This window comes from Pinus tabuliformis, chromosome 4_2, assembly GCF_031772625.1.
Source record: "Pinus tabuliformis cultivar Carrire ecotype Pingquan chromosome 4_2, CPIR1, whole genome shotgun sequence".
In the NCBI taxonomy this organism is placed as follows: domain Eukaryota; kingdom Viridiplantae; phylum Streptophyta; class Pinopsida; order Pinales; family Pinaceae; genus Pinus; species Pinus tabuliformis.
Genome location: NC_142304.1, coordinates 281,551,248 through 281,567,576, shown reverse-complemented (window position 1 = coordinate 281,567,576; position 16,329 = coordinate 281,551,248). Strand labels below are relative to the sequence as shown.

Sequence of the window (16,329 nt, the reverse complement as noted above, 5' to 3'; positions counted from 1 at the left end):
TGGTTGAGCCATCATGGCTTTTAACTCAGGCCGGGTGGTCACATGACTTGTAGGTGTAAAAACAGTGTCCAACCTCTTGATTGGTGGAAGATATTCAACACTTCAAAGTCATAAAGAAGCTTCTTGAGTTTCCTAATCTTTTCAATTACAGATCCAAATCTCAAAATACATACTGTAGAATAGCACCAACATTTTGTGCTAAACAAAGTCAAAAAAGATATATAATATAGCAGATTTGCAATTATTGATGAGGTGAAAGATATTAGCTAAACATAATAACACTATAAAAATTGTTCTCGACAAATTATTCAATAAGTTTTGACAGTTTGTAGCAGATAATCAAACTATCAAAAGACTTGTAGGAATCAAATGGTTACACAGAAAACAATTTCTAGTATCGGTGGCAAATAAAATGACAAAAATAAATTTCCAGGTGTTGTTAAATAGAATGTGGCAAACATTAAAAATAATGCCACTCAAACAGACAAGTCAGCTGGTCAGAGACTTGCAGAAAACCTCAGATCACAACACAAAATGGTGTCTCGAGGACTTGTTTTATCTGTCTTGTCACCTTGTTACTCTGTATGCCTGCAAAAGTGAAATATAAAGGTTGAGTTCAAGATGAAAATGTCTGAGTTACACAATCTCTGGAAAATCTGACCTCGTTATTTCATGTCCTAGAAACCTAGACACAAGATATCAGTAAAACAGTATTGTGTCTTATGGATACTGTTGCCTCAAATGCTCACCTTCACTTTCTTGAGCAATTCTTTAGCTTCTGCATTATTTTTGAAATGATCTCGCACCGGCTGCAAAGCAGTTAAACAATATCAACACTACAATTACTGCAACAAGTGGTAATATAGGAGCTCATGAACTTGAAGCATCTACCTGCAATATTCGGTTCAAAGACTTTGAGAGAGCAGGTTTGACATCAGCTGGATGCAATGCTTCTGCTTCATAGTCTATAACCAACTCTTCCATAGTAGAGTAGGTCCTGGTAAGAAAGACGGGGTTTATCATATTTATGTATACTTCAACAAGGCATATAAGAGGGTAGGTTGTTGCTCAGGAAACAACAATGAACTATATAGGGACCATACACAGAAATCTGTCCAGAAACAAAATAAAAAGACATGCGCAACAGCTAAAAGAACAAGCAGGAACATAATCAGCATACAGAAAAAGATAGACCAAAATAAAAAGCAGACTTTAAAAACTAAACAAGTCAGACAGCAAATATGCTTACTTGTTTCCACCATTTTTTTCATTGCGGAGCACCTCAAACTTTCCAAACCATGGAAAACTAATGTATTTAATGTACTCCAAGCACGGATTTCCTTCAACAATCTTTGGAGGGCAAAATGCTTTCTTTATCTTCAAATTCACTTCTGCCTGTCAAAAAGAATGCATTGAAGACCCAGCAGTGAACTGTATAATGACATTCAATTTCTTAAAATATTGTCTATTGACGTGTGCTTTTAACCTTGGTGAACATTAGTTGGCCACATTCTTTTCCTTATTGAAAATTAAATAAAAGGAAAATTTTGAAACCTAAAATATATGCTCCATGAATTTGCCAGAAGAAAAGAATTTACACCACCTCTTCATCCTCCATGAAAATAGCAGACGTAGGATCACTCTTTGACATCTTCTCTTGTCCTTGTTGTAATCCAGATAGCATGTCTACAAGATTGGTTAAAAGAAAAACCTATTGGAAACCAAGCCTAGAAAAATTCAAACAAAAATAAGAACAGGACATAATAGGATACGATGAGATAATATAATTGGCTTGAACTTTCTTTTTGTATCATCGCAAAACTCCCTTGCTAGCATGTTTACTTTACGTTGATCCATGCCTAGCTGACAGATATCAGCCTGAAACCACACACGAGACAACAACAACAGTTGTAATCCAGACAATAGCAGTTACATTTCATACATTAAGGTTACCAACTTCCTTACACATGTCCTTAAAGAGAAACTCTACGAGAGAATTCCAGGATGAAAGGAAAACCTTCAAAAAGAATATATCTGCGCATTGCATGCATGGATAAAATATCTGAGCAGCAGTTAATTCATCTTGCTCACTTCGACCCATTATTTGGCAACACCTGAATATCAAGAAAATATCATCAACTGAGGTGGAAAAAGCATAAATAGATTTATTAATTTTTCTTCACCTAATGAAGCCAAAGGGATAGGCAACATAATGCCTCCTTTCTTTGATTAGGAGCTTTCTATACAATGTAGCCAGCAAGAAGTCACGAGCAAATTCTAAGACAAAGAATTCTAAAAAAATAAAATAAATAATCATTCATTTTTTTGCACAGATTAGAAATGTGAAAATTCCGAAGCTAGGAAGGATATTAATGTTTGAGAACACTTTTAGTACATCATATCAGAGAAACAATTTGAAAATAAGCAAAACAACATTGATAAAGAGCTCTATTACTTTTGCTTCACAGCTACAGCGACCAAGTGATCCATAAAGGACCAGAAAAACAGTTATCAACTTATCATCATTTAATACCAAATTAAGATACACATGTCACATACTATGTTGCATCGGTATTCGGGATGGCGGAACAGCAACAAGGGGGAGACATGGCCCTGTGATGGCTAGAGCACATCTGCAAAATTTTCAGAGATGGCAGGTTGGGAATGACAATATGGGGGTAGCACTTCTCTTTTGTGTAGTGCTTATCCAAATGCAATCACCAGTAATCTTCCTTTGAATCTCCTATATGTTTGAACTTTGCAACGATTGCTTGATGGAACTTTCTTCTTCGATGCAGAACTCTCTCTATCTTCTGGTAGAATGGTGTTCATCTTCTACTGTGTGGTCCTTATTTATTCTTTGAGATAAGGTTTTAAATTTCTAATAGTATAACAATATATCCATTATGGATATTACCTATGAAAAAAGCGATTACCTAATCATTAGCTTTGGGTCACAAAAAGGTCCACTCATCCAAAGTTTTGACATCTGCCTCAAAGTGAATAGCAAAATCATAAAGAAACCATTAAAACTGAGGCACATGGAGTCATCATTGTTGTAGGTGCTAGAGAGGCATCATCCTTAGGAATTGAGAGCCAACTTATCATCATTGAGGTTTCATCCAAGGCCCACAGCCCCCAACTGTCTTTTGCCCCCTAAATGCATGGAAACTTATCATTTGCAAGAGGATGTGTCTCATCATGTTGATTGTGTGGTGAACTTTGTCTACACTCTCGTCACTCCTGAACTTGCCAACCAACTTGAAAACAAGGTCTGTTTCACTGAACCTTGATGTGGCACTCTAAAGGCACATGCAATCTAGACTAGGAGTACTTTGACAAAATCATTTCATCATATATGGAGCCTTTCCATAAGATTCCAGAGGGTACTAAAGGAGCTCCAAACCAAGTGAGCACTTTTCCACTTGGGCTTATATTTGAATAGATAGATTAACCATCGTGGTAACTCTGTCAAACCGTGAAAATGTTTGGTCCTTCCCTACTTATATGAACATGATTTCACTTGGGGTCCTCCACAAATGAAAAAGGATCTCCACCCTAAACAAGTGCCTACCAATCCAACTCAACTTCAATTGTCCCAATTTGCTTGTCACTCAATAGGGAAACTTTCCAAGCCCCTTGAGATTGTGTAAATATCAACAAGAGTATCAACTCAATACTTGGTTGCATTGGTCTTATTGTGGAACCAAAATGATGCTTAAGAGATTTAGCCTTCACAAAAAAACCATGGGATGATGCTTAAGAGATTTGGCGTTTACAAAAAAGCCGTGTTATGGAAGAGATAAGTCTAAATGTTCACGGAGCAAAATCATCACCGTATTGACATTTTCCAATTATAAGATTCAACCTTCACTCATGACAACAACTAAAAGAATTAATTCTCAACATGGAAAAAATAATGGCAGAGTTACTTATCTGGAAATGAAAAATTGGGGAAATTAACTGCATAGGAGAAATTTTCCTCTCAGCTTGTGTAGGTGCCACCCATAAACAAGCAATGAAGCAACAAGGGCAAATTGACAACTTGAACATGCACTCATATTTCCCAATGCAATTTGTAACATGATTGGACTAACAATGTGAAATATGCACTCTAGGCACCTCAACCAACTTTCTAACATTCTAAACACCTCCTCTTACCAAAACAACACCACACAGAAACCCCCCTTCTTTGCTATATAATCCTTCATAGAGTCTAGTGTTCCCACTATCTCTGTGCAGGAAGAGTCCCAATGCAATTTATCTTGTTGAGAGTTCTAGCAATGGTTTGACAACAAGGACAACACTATCCTCAACTCCATTGATCTTAACAATGTCATGTCTTTCACAACAGCAGGGCATTCCACATGCATTTCCTCTCGTCACCATGTTAGTTAAAACTCAACCACGTGAACCATGTGGCATTGGTCTCAATGGGCGAGACATAAAACATGTTCTTACAGGTGTCCTAACTGTCTTACAATCCAACATTCTAAACATTTTCATAATAAGTTCAGTATATTCTCAACCTAAGAAAGAGTTTCTTCCTTTTCCTTGCCAAGTCTCAACTTCGATCACCCATATCATTCATCTCAAACTACGACAACAATTGAAGCTTTATCAAATAGACCAAATCCTTGTAGTTGCCAATCATTAGGACGAGATCAACATACCAATTATGACATGTCCATTACTCTACTTAAGTAGACGCACCAATCTACAAAGCATCAAACTTTTGATACAAGATTGTCAATGACTACTTCAAGCCATATTTAGACTTTTATAGTCAGCATACCAAGTCCTCTTTTCCCTTGACCTTGATCCTTTCAATTCATTCCATTTAGATCTCTTCTTTTGACTCTTCATGCCAAAACACAGTATTCACATCCATTTGCTTGACCTTGACATCACATGCTGCAAATGCCCATAGCAACCTTATCAAAGACAACTTTGTGACAAGTGAAAAGGTTTCCCAAAAATTGATTCCATTGACCTATATATATCCTTTAGCAACCACAACTTTGTATTTTTCCATAGACCTATCTTGTATAATCTTCTTAAAAACCCATACACATTTGACAAGCCTCTATGCTTTGGGAAGATCCACCAATTGACAATTCTAATTATTATTTAATGACAATACATTCCTCCAAAGCATCATACCAGTTATTAGAATCCTCGCTGTCCAATGCCTCCTATACAACCCTCAACTCATTTGTCCAAGTCAACAAGAAAAATATGATAACACATCAGTTGCCCTCTTATGCTCCAATATTTTCTAATCATTAGTATGTCAAATTCTTTACTAGTACTGACAATCCTATCTTCTTCATCAACATCATAGACTTTTTACTTGTTCAACATGTCTCCTCAATTCTCAATCAATTTATGTTGATTCCACCAACCAATTGAGTGGTTGTCAACCTGCTTCTCAACTTAGTGTCCAAGTGCTCTTCACCAAACTTGACTAGATATTCATTAGTGGTTGCATCTCTACTTTCAAGGGGCTTACCATTTCCTTCGGTGAAATAATTTGTATCCAATCAATCCACTACCATATCTAATAAACACACACTTCTTAGACTTGTCATCAAATTTGTAACTTTGTCAAGCTAGTGATCAACATGCGTGCATTGCAACAAAATGTCACTAGATGAAAAACGTGAGTTTTATTACCTAACGAAGCTTCTTCAAACGTCATATCCTTCAAAACAGATGTTGGCAACTAATTATTGAGGTATACCGTATGTCATTGCTTTAACAATCACTAACCAAGATGAATTGTTAAGACCTGCAAATGCCATCACGCAATTATGCTTTTCTTGAATAGTTTTGTTTTCACTATGTGCAACTCCATTATACCATGGCACATACAGTGTTGACTTCTATTTGGTGAACCTCCATTTTTCCAAGCTGTGTAAGGGGTCCATCTCCTTGTGTTTGGATATGGAACATGCGAGAGTGTACAAAATATGTGTGTAATCTAATGTACATGTGTAATCCTTGTCATACAATCAAAGTCAATGGCATTGGTGACATTATACATGTGAATAGTGTATATGTAAAAATCTAAGTGACATATAAAAAGATTCCTAACAAAGATTCAAGGTCAAGACCCCACTACCAAATTTGAAAATAGTATATGAACTATGATAATTAAAATGGCTTGGCAAGGCCTATGACAGTGATGGGATTGCATTCCTAACAAAAGTTAATGCACACAACATTATGAAATCTCCAAAGGAAAGACAAGGAGGGGCTATGGGTTGACACAAGGCGAAGTGCTAGAGAGAAGAGGACATGAGTATTCCCTAGTGACTCAAACAATATACCCCTATAGGAAATTCTATATTAGAAAAAGAAACTTCTAAAATACAAAATGTCTAAAATTAATAAAAGGATAGCTAACTATCTATGCAAAAGGGGTTTCTATCAGCTCACACCTAGCCTCCCAAAAGGGGGATATAAAAGGTTACCTTTCATAGGAAAGGGAGTCTTTTTTCTCTTCCATCACTTGGTTCTCATCTCTAGGATGTGCTCTCCTACATAGTGGCCACCTTTTGTTGCTAAGAATGCAGGTCCATTACATTCCAAGGGACATGTTTGGCCTGTTGTGATAAGGCTTGAAGAGTAGGTGACCCCTAGGAGTCAAGACAGGTCCCACTCCGATGGGGTCTAAACATCTAAGCTCTTGCTAAGTCATTAGTCATTGGTATATCTGGTTTGCGGACTGTTGGATATACCCCCGGTGTTAAGCCAAAAGGTTTGATCCCGGGCCTTGCTCAGATTACTCCAATGAATTACAAATTCACCATGGTATTAAAAAAAATGCAGTTTGTTATGCTAGAAAGTTGTGGTTGTTGAGAATGTTGGTGGGAAGCTCATTGATTGTGTGATTTCATGGCCACATCTCACAGGTGGCAATCCAATGACTCCCATTTCATTTCTTGTGGATGGGAATAAAATTGCTCCATGATAACCTTTCCATGTGGTTCATCCCAGTTATCATATAAATGCTAAGTCATAGGATACAACCCTAGGGGGTCACATGTCACAAATCCCAAGTGTTGGACACAAATTCGTGAGGACATGTATATGACATGACTTTGGCACGTGTCATATTCACAAGGCACATGCCAAATTTGTGTCTATGTGTGTCCCATGTGTGTCCCAATTTTAGGACACATGTCCTATCAAAAAGTGGCCTGTGGGTCTAAAAAAGGTGCCTTGTCCGTCTTTTTTCCTCATTTCATTTAGCAAGTTGGAGCTCTAAGGCATTTTGGAGTGTATTTGAGAGTAATAGTGCACTTTGAAGTCCCCGATGGGGGTGATTTGACAGAAAACCAAGTGGCAAAGGATTGGTGCTTGGGACCGTCGGTAGCTCCACACGGATAATTACTCCACTTATGGCTATACAGAACTGCATTTACTGCGGATTGTCAGAGGTATTGCTCGAGATTAATATAGCAAGGTGGCTGCAGAGGCAATTCAATAAGGTGAATTGGGAAATGAATGTGGGTAGGCAGGGCAACTGGTTCTATTTTCATGGTGACTCCTCGAGGTTGCGGCCTTGGTTGCGAAGTGTTGCATGTTCTTTCATCTCTCTGGTGTGGTCGGGGGTGATTCCTCTGCTCTGTCCCTAGGACTCAGGGTCGCTACGGGCAGTCAAACCAAGTTGTCTCCACGCTTTGGTTCTCTGGTGGGTTGTGGACTTGGAAGACGAGGCGACGGGCCTCATTGTTTTTATTTGGGAAGAGTAGCAGTTGGGTTTCTCAGTCCGGTGGCTCTTGGTGTCTTTGGCTCCTCCGGAGGGATTTGGATTGTACGAGTTGAGCCTTGTATGGCTGCTTTCTACCATCACTTGGGGGAAGAAGGGTGTTGGGGACTCTGCAGGGCAGCCTGGGTGCACCTTGAGGTCAAATTATGTTAGAAGGGATCTCGGCAGAAGGGGTGAAGCTAGGTTGTAGTGCTTCTTAGTCGTGGGGGAAAAGAAAATTCATAGGTTGGGGGTGCCGAGAGGGAATTGGCATGGAGGCCCTCTAGTTTCGCCTCTTGGTCTGCCTCCTCCTATTCCTTTCGGATAGTGCTTGGAAAGTGGTCAGTGCAGTTGGGGCGAAGCTTGTTTTAAGCCGTAATGTGGCAATCAGACCACGAGATGACCCAAGAAGCGTGTTGCAAACAGGAGGAAGGTCTTGTCTCTTGGGGAGTGGCGTGCGCACCTCAGTTCAGTTGGAGGGACGCACCCAGTCAAGTGCTTCACCCTTCTAGGTGGCGTCTCTTTGTCATATTATTGTTAGTTGTTTTTACAAGGAATTCTGTTCGAGGGGACATCACCCCTATTTCTGGTTAATTGTTATTTCCTCTCAATGCCTCAACAAAGAGGGCAGGCCAGATGCAGTGGGGGGCAACAGCAGCAGGTGTGGCATCATGAGCCCGGCCACAGTGCCTTGTCGTCCAGCTCAGAAAGTCGAGAGACCAAGGAAACTAAGACGGTCTCCCCAGTCCAGTCTCAAGGTCAAGTTGAAGCTCCAGCTTCCCTTGACTCCATTGCTGGTCAATTACGTCAACTACAGCTCAACATGGACATCCTTCACGACCACAGGCATGAAGACAAAAATGAGACCATGGCATACTTCCAAGATATCCAGTTCAGTCAGAGTGAGATTTTAGAGCAACTGGAGAGGGTGAGACGTCAACACTGCCGTATGATTGACCACCTTCACAGTCTGGAAGCGAGGGTGGAGCACATTGATTTTCATCTTCATGGTCGTAGTGGCCTCTTTGCTACTCCTCCTATGTTGCCTCCTCACCAGCCCCCCTGATATGCAGTTGATAGTTTTGGTTTCCTTTTTGTTTATTTCGGATATGCTTATGTATGTATGTACTTCAGAAATAATAGTTGTTACAAGCTCATTTTGGCTAGTTCTAGCCCCCACTCTCAAAAAATTTGGTTGGACTGAGAGAGGGAGACTGGTAAGATGAACGATGTACATTGTATTGTCATGAAAATATAATGCAATTTTTTTTTACCGACAAAAAAAAATATTGCAACTTTGAAGGGATTCCAAGTGCTAAATAATGGTGTATTGTGCATATGCACACCAACCTCCATCTTATTTCTAGGTAGAGAGAGGTGTGGTTGAAGGGAAAGACAATGATTTGGGATGTGTTTCCTAAAGATATCGGTTTGGACCTTAGACAATAGTAATGAGTTCGCATTAGCCAACTTGGATCTCACTAAACCAATGTTAGAGCCAATGACTTTTGATGATGGTGATCCTCTTAAGGGGTCACCCTCCACACTAGCAAGGAGAGAGCAATGGCAGTGATGCTGATTTTGATGATTCTGACATGGAGCACTACCAAAAGTCACAAAAGATGATATTCTTCCATCTACGATTCTAGTATCTACCATATTTTGTATTTTCCATTAGCATTCCCACCTATAGTAGCAGTGACTTAGTATCTATGTAGTACAATTTGATTTTGTTGACTTAGTAAGAAAACTACAATTTATGGTTCTAATTTCTCATGTGTTTGTCATTTGATCATCATTGATGTAGTACTAGTAAGTAAAGTAGTAACTAGTTGTATGATCGAATTTGCATCACATAAATGTTCTAGTTTCTAAATACTAACAAAATTTCAATCTTTATGTCTGTATTTTATTTTTATATGTGTAATGTGTTATTTTCTTTTGATACATACATACATACAAACATATATGCGCTCACACGCACACACACACAGATATATAAAGTGTGTCCTTCATGTCCACACACACAGATATATAAAGCGTGTCCTTCGTGTCGAGTTTTCAGGGTCACCATGTCACATGTTGGACACTCATATTTCCGTGTCCTATGTCATCATGTTATGTGACTTAGGTAAAATGTGTTGTGTTACATTTACTGTTATCGAGAAATTATCACCAAGGCTCCCAAATTTTACAGGTAATTTTGGGGAAAATATTGGAAATTATCATAAATTATCAATAAACTTTAAAGTATACAAATAATCATTTTTTTCAAATTTTTAAACTTCTAAAGCAACATCAAACATAAAACAAGCACATTGTCACATAAATATGAAAATAAAACTACAAAATAAAATGTATACGATGTCAAGCGGTGCATCATACATCAAATATGATATTTGTCCTACGTCACATGTCCTAATAGGATAATAGAAAATCACATCAAACCAAAAATAAATGTATCTCAGGAGATGATCATCATGAGGCATCTAGATACTACAAGGCTAATCATGATGCACATTGAAATTTGAAAGTTCGAAACAAATTTTACTTGTAGCTTACCTGGCATCCTAAGATCTTGTCTTCAATAGTCATATCATACTGAAAGATCTCGACACTGAACTTATATATCTCAGATTGTTTGGAAATCTCTAAACATTCAATAGGAATCAACACCATCCTCTAAACACATTGGAAAATTCCATCCACAACATTTGCATCAAACCTTAATTCACATGCATAACAATATGTGAGGTTGAGGTAGAGCCCCACTTGTAACGAACAAGGTTCATATACGCAGCAATAATCTTCAAAATACTTCGAAGAAAAAGACATCCATTGTAGGACAAGTAATTGTATATTGAATATTATATAAAGAATTGATGAGATGATGTGAATGTTACAAATGAGGCATGCTTATATACCTAGGCAGGTGCCTCTTCATGAATGGTCATGTCTTTAAGACATGTCTTTTCATTACTAATGACTATTTAGTTAACCTTATTATGATTATTATTGTTTACATTAATTTTATTATTTTTATATAAATTATATTCATAACATTGCCTTCCTCTTCAAAAAGCTTTGTCCTCAAAGCTTATTGATGAAAGGGCTTGATCTCTTTTCCTGTTTCGGGTATCTTCTTGTCTTAGAACTTTCATCTTCATTGATACAAAACGACATGATCCTCTAAGTGATAAACAAAATTATCACACTGAGAATGTATCTGACCATCCTAAATCAATCTTCTGTGGAATCTTTTGGTTACTAGAAACTTGTGATGAACTGTTATCACTGGACTAAATTGTGCAAACTTCAGCGTTCTGTGGAACATAAGTTTGTTGTTTATGTTCTAAGTGATATAGATTCATAGATTGATTGAGATGTTTGTTCTTGTGATTCAGATGTAGATAAGGAGTTCTTTTGGTTTTTCTTTCATTTATCATGTGTGTGGCAATATTCTGATTTACTTCAGGCGACGATGTTGTTGAGTTGGTTACAGAACCTTCACTTGGGATGTTCAACATATGAACTGCAACATCTAAGTGTGTCTATTCTTCAACTGACTTGTCTTCTTCTTGAATTGTGATATTCACTGGATTGGTATTTATTCCTTTCTCTTCAACTTGGACTTCTACACTCGATGCTTCCATCTCGATAAGTTGTTGTACCTTGTTTTCCAATTACTTCTTGCCCTTCTCAAGCTTCTTAATTTGCGTCAATAATTTTTCACTATGGTCTTTAAACCAATAAACTTCTTCATTAAATTTGTCAGCAGTGGTCTTGTCAACTTCTCTTTGCATATTTTGTAGTACTTTTTTACCTTCTTGAAAAATTACTTTTAAAATATCTTGTATGTGTTCTGGTGTTACTGAATTTGGCTTCAATGTAACATCCGGTAATGTTCTTTTTTTCTTTTTGTATGAAAATGTCAAAAGCTTATTTTTTGTATTTAGGATGAAGGACCCTAGAATTTCCATCGAGCGTGAGCCCAAAATAATGTCACTATTGTCAAAAAATAAGGTTTTCACGATGAATTGCGAGATAAAAGTATAATCCCAATACTTAGTTGTAAATTGTTTATGTCGTATCGTTTGTCACTTGTTTCAACAAAATTCGTTTCAATTATATTTGATTCAAGAATCGCTAATTGATTAGCACATTTAGTACTAACATAATTACTATCTTCAATAAGACTGATAGAGATTATAATATCTCTTCCTGCGAGTGATCCTTTGATTTTAAATAGTGTACTAACACATTTAGTTCCAATTTGCAAATGAATAGCATGGCCATGATCTTGAGCAGGTGGAAGACCCTTAGGCATTTGTCCAAATAACTTGGAAAGATTGTTGATAACTTTTTAGAGATCCACCAGAGCAAACGATATAGATGTTTGAACATCTAATGAATGCAATTGTGCAATTACACCATGGTGTCCCTTTTTTAGTAATTTTGTCATGTTATTAAAGCTTATTACTTTAGAGGGTTTCCCTTGGATACCTCTAAGCTCAATTTCCTTGCCTCCTAAGGAAATCTCATGAAAAAATTTTGAAAACTAAGGGCCACTATTTCCAACGATTATAACATTGGACCCCTAATACAACATCACCACCACCCATTTGGATTGCAATCACAAGACTATCTAATAAATACTCTTCCATATTTAGCTTACTACTATGACACTTCCTTGAACAATTTATGGTATCTCCATCTGGATTCATTTCTTGAAATTCTAGTGCTAGATATAGAAAGCAATTAAGAAGTTTTGTCAAATTGTAATTGATGAAGTTACGAGTACTACCTTAATCAATCAACATTGTTACCTCTTTCTTTTTTATATACCCTTCTATCTTGAGGGTTTGCAGAGTATTGATGGCGACCAATGCAAGGCAAGATCTTGTGACAATTCCAATTCTTGATCTTCTTCTTTTTTGAAAATTTAAATCTATTAATTCTAGAAAATCATATTACATTGTGATATCAGCTACTCCAAATTACATCTTCTATAAACCTAGATTTAAAAACCAAGGTGATTCATAGGTTTTTTTTCTTACCCTTCCTCCTACGAACATCAATCCACCCACTCGGGCCATCCAACATAGTGGAGAATGATGTTGCTTCTTCAGATTGTTGAGAGAGTACCATTGCATCCGGTTCAGCGAAACCTGGAATGTCTTTTTCGCTATCAGAATGATCTGACTCATGATTGCGCTTTTGCCCACAGATAGTTGGAACAATTATGGCATTTTTTTTCTCGTTGTCCTTTGTTGGGATAACATCCTCTGCTAGGGGTTGCGTCGATGCAGCTAGGAAATGTCTATTGTCTTGAGAGGCTGAGGGGTTGGGAGATTGTTGTTGACTCTGAGTTGTTCATCTTTTGACCTGCAGGAGTTTTAGACTCTTACTACCTTCAAATCTCTCCAACCATGGTAGCTTCTCTACGGTACCTTATTACAAAAAACCCCTTTTGAGGAGGGGCACGCGTTTTGGAGGTGCCCAAGCTTTTGGCAAATTTTGCATCTGAAGGCAGTATTTTTGTAATCCAATGGATGGATATACTCCTTTCCCTCCTACGTTAGGAAGATTTTGTCTGGTAAACCCTCGCTAAGGTCCACTTCCACGCATATATGGACATAACTTACAAAACCCTTCGCCAATCTATCACTATCTACTTTGATATAGCTGCCAATAGAGTCACCAATGTCCTCTAGGATCTCTGGCATGATCCAATGAAGAGGCAAGTTTGGGAGCCTAACCCAAACTGGAACAGGCAAGGACTTCATAGTTAGAGGATTAAAATCCAAGAACCATGGTTGAATTGAAAGACCTGCCCGGCCCCAAAACCAGGGCCCCAGATCAAAGACCTTCTTCCGATCCTCCAAATCTTTAAAGTAAACCATGAAGTAACCCTTCGAGCAAAAAAGCATATCTATGTTCTGGGTCCAATTCTAGTAAACCCATTCTCTAAGGGCAAATGATGAAGGCCAGAAGCCATTAAAACGACATATAATGGCCCAACTTTCAAAATTTGTTGATCTTTTCTTATTAATGCTCTCGTTCACCTCTAATGTTGGGATATTCAACAAATGTTCCACCACAGAAGTCAGTTCAAAAAATTTCTTTGCAATCTGAGGATATGGTTCTGACTTTGGGGCTTCTTTGAAAGACATGGGCTGTGAAGAAGAAGAGGCCCCGCCGCCCCTAGTGCCTCCTTGCAGACCTACAACAATGGAGATAATTGCATCCTGTTTAATACCCGAGGCTTTTAGATCACTTTCCAACTTCAAAATCCTCCCTTCGAAGAGGAGTTTGAACACTCCCATGGGTGTGCCTATATGTTGTTGAATGTGGACGGCAACAGAAGCTACCAGATCCTTCGCTTTTACCTTAAAACACAGACAATCTTCGGTTAGGGATCTAACAAAGATGTAGTACATTTGAAGATCCTCGACCCCCAAACCCCTTGGCGAACTCTCTGGTTGGAGGCTTTCGGTCAACAGATTATAGACCTAACCAAAACCCAAATAGACTTATCTGTTTAAAGATTCGGAAAACACTTTCCTTCCCGCATTCTAAAGATTTACTCAGCAATCCAGCCATCACTAGTCTAAGAAGCAATATGTCAATGACTGGTAGAAGCAATATTCCAAAAACACTGCAGTTTATCCATAATCTGCAATAAGAATCCCTTCCAGGAATTTTGACAAACATATTGCAAGAAACCATCTTGCCTATACGTTTGATTAGTCCAGGTGCACTCAGAAACACATATAGCGCTTGAGAAGTCAGGCACGTTGAAAAGAAGACGTCGAATCCTTGAACCTCATCAAGCTTCAAGCTCCCATTAAGACCAAAAGAGGACAGCCTAACCAGACATGTACCAAAAATTCCTCTGATCGCATCAATGCAAGCTTCTCCACCTAGGTTGTTAATCTCCGCATAATCTGCCATAACCACGCCATAGGCAGAGGTTTATGAGGGGCGAGAGACTTTCTCCTCATTGGCAACCAATTCTTTAGGATCGAATCGATGGATCCGTTGAAACCTGCAACCTAAACCCTACATACAATGTTCGCTATTTTTCTTAGGGACTAAAAACTAACAATTGAAAAAACAATGATCTTCTTCATCTTCACAGCCTATGTACAATATTTTTTTCTCACGACATTTATGCCCCTTATTGTACTTCTTGTCACAATTGAAACATAGTCCCTTTGCTCTTCTTTCATCCATTTGTGAAGATGTCAACCTTGTCAATTTAGGAGAGGGAGCATGATGTTCTCTATAATTGTTAGTGATTAATTTTTTATTAGCCATATTTTTACTTTCAACTTTCCTAGCTAAACTAAAAACATGCTCTAGGTATTTACGTTCAAAGAGACACACCTCGTTTTGGATGTTTTCCTTTAAAGTTCCCTTTAAGAGGTTTAACAAATTACCCTGAGACACAACTTTTGGAATTGTTGAATGTGTTCTACAAGTGGACCTTTTTGCCAAAGATTTACCAAATGACTAAAGAATGTATTTCTCTTATATCCCCATAATGTGTCATCAATTCCTTCGTTAAAACAGACCAAGATATAATAGAATCATTTTTCTTTTCACAAAGTCATTGACACCATACAAATTGATCTTGTTCTAAATACATGGATGCCGTATTTACATTTTGTACAGTTGTCACTTGGTGTAGATCAAAGCATTGCTCCATCTAGAATATCCATGTTATAGGATCATTACATCAAATTTCCTCATATAGATCTTTGGTGCTAACTTGACACCCTGATGATGTGGATCTTGGATTGAAAAGTCATGATTATGGTTCTATGATTCAATATTTGTACTTTCCAATTGTGAGAAGATCTTCGGTGCTAACTTTATGCCCTGATGATGTGGATCTGGGATTGAAAAGTCATGATTATGGTTCTATGATTCAATATTTGTACTCTCCAATTGTGAGAAGATACTCCCCATATGTGATTGTGTCTCAACCTCGTGCTTCTCCTTATGTTCATGATTTCCTTGGATCTCCATATCCCTTTTAGGAGATCATTTAATAGAATGGTTTGTAACTTTTTTATTTTTTCATTATTTCTAGTCATGGAATTTTGTATTTCATCCTTGATGGGTTTTTGTATTTATTCCTTGACATTTTGCATTTCTTCCTTATTTTCCTTCATCTTTTGTTCCATATGTGACAACTGACCTTCCAAGTTGGATGCTCGGTACTAGAAACCTTCTATTTCTTCATGAGTCATGGATGAGCTTTCTGGAGGTTTAAGTGGTGAAATAACTTTTGAAGCACCCTTAGGAGCCACTTGAGTAAATAATAAGGCTCTTGTTTTTTTCCTCTTTATCACAAATTTTGAATCACCAAAAATAGATCTTCTAATCAAAAGTTATGCCAATTGTAAGTTATGTACCTTTCAAAACCCTAATTTGTAGACTATCTGGATGGTTAACCTTTGTCCTAATATATCTTTGAAATTTGAATCCTAAATCTGAAATTTCAACCCAAAAATAGTCTAATATGTCTTCTTTGCAATTCTACAGGTCTAACCAAAATTTGATGT

General features: G+C 37.7%; 1 protein-coding gene across 2 annotated transcripts in view; it reads right to left on the bottom strand.

Moving 5' to 3' along the window:
• Positions 1-218: 218 nt before the first annotated feature.
• LOC149169091 (Tyrosyl-tRNA synthetase, class Ib, bacterial/mitochondrial) overlaps positions 219-16,329 on the bottom strand; it is a 37,640-nt gene continuing 21,529 nt past the window's right edge. For both annotated transcript variants that reach the window (XM_089428551.1, XM_089428550.1), the window contains exons 4-10: positions 2,018-2,114; positions 1,773-1,878; positions 1,604-1,686; positions 1,250-1,395; positions 892-997; positions 750-809; positions 219-588 (exon numbers count right to left, since the gene is read on the bottom strand). In XM_089428551.1, the coding sequence (XP_089284677.1) occupies positions 568-588; positions 750-809; positions 892-997; positions 1,250-1,395; positions 1,604-1,686; positions 1,773-1,878; positions 2,018-2,114 (619 nt within the window). In that variant the 3' untranslated portion in view covers positions 219-567. The remainder of the gene's footprint in view (positions 589-749; positions 810-891; positions 998-1,249; positions 1,396-1,603; positions 1,687-1,772; positions 1,879-2,017; positions 2,115-16,329) is intronic.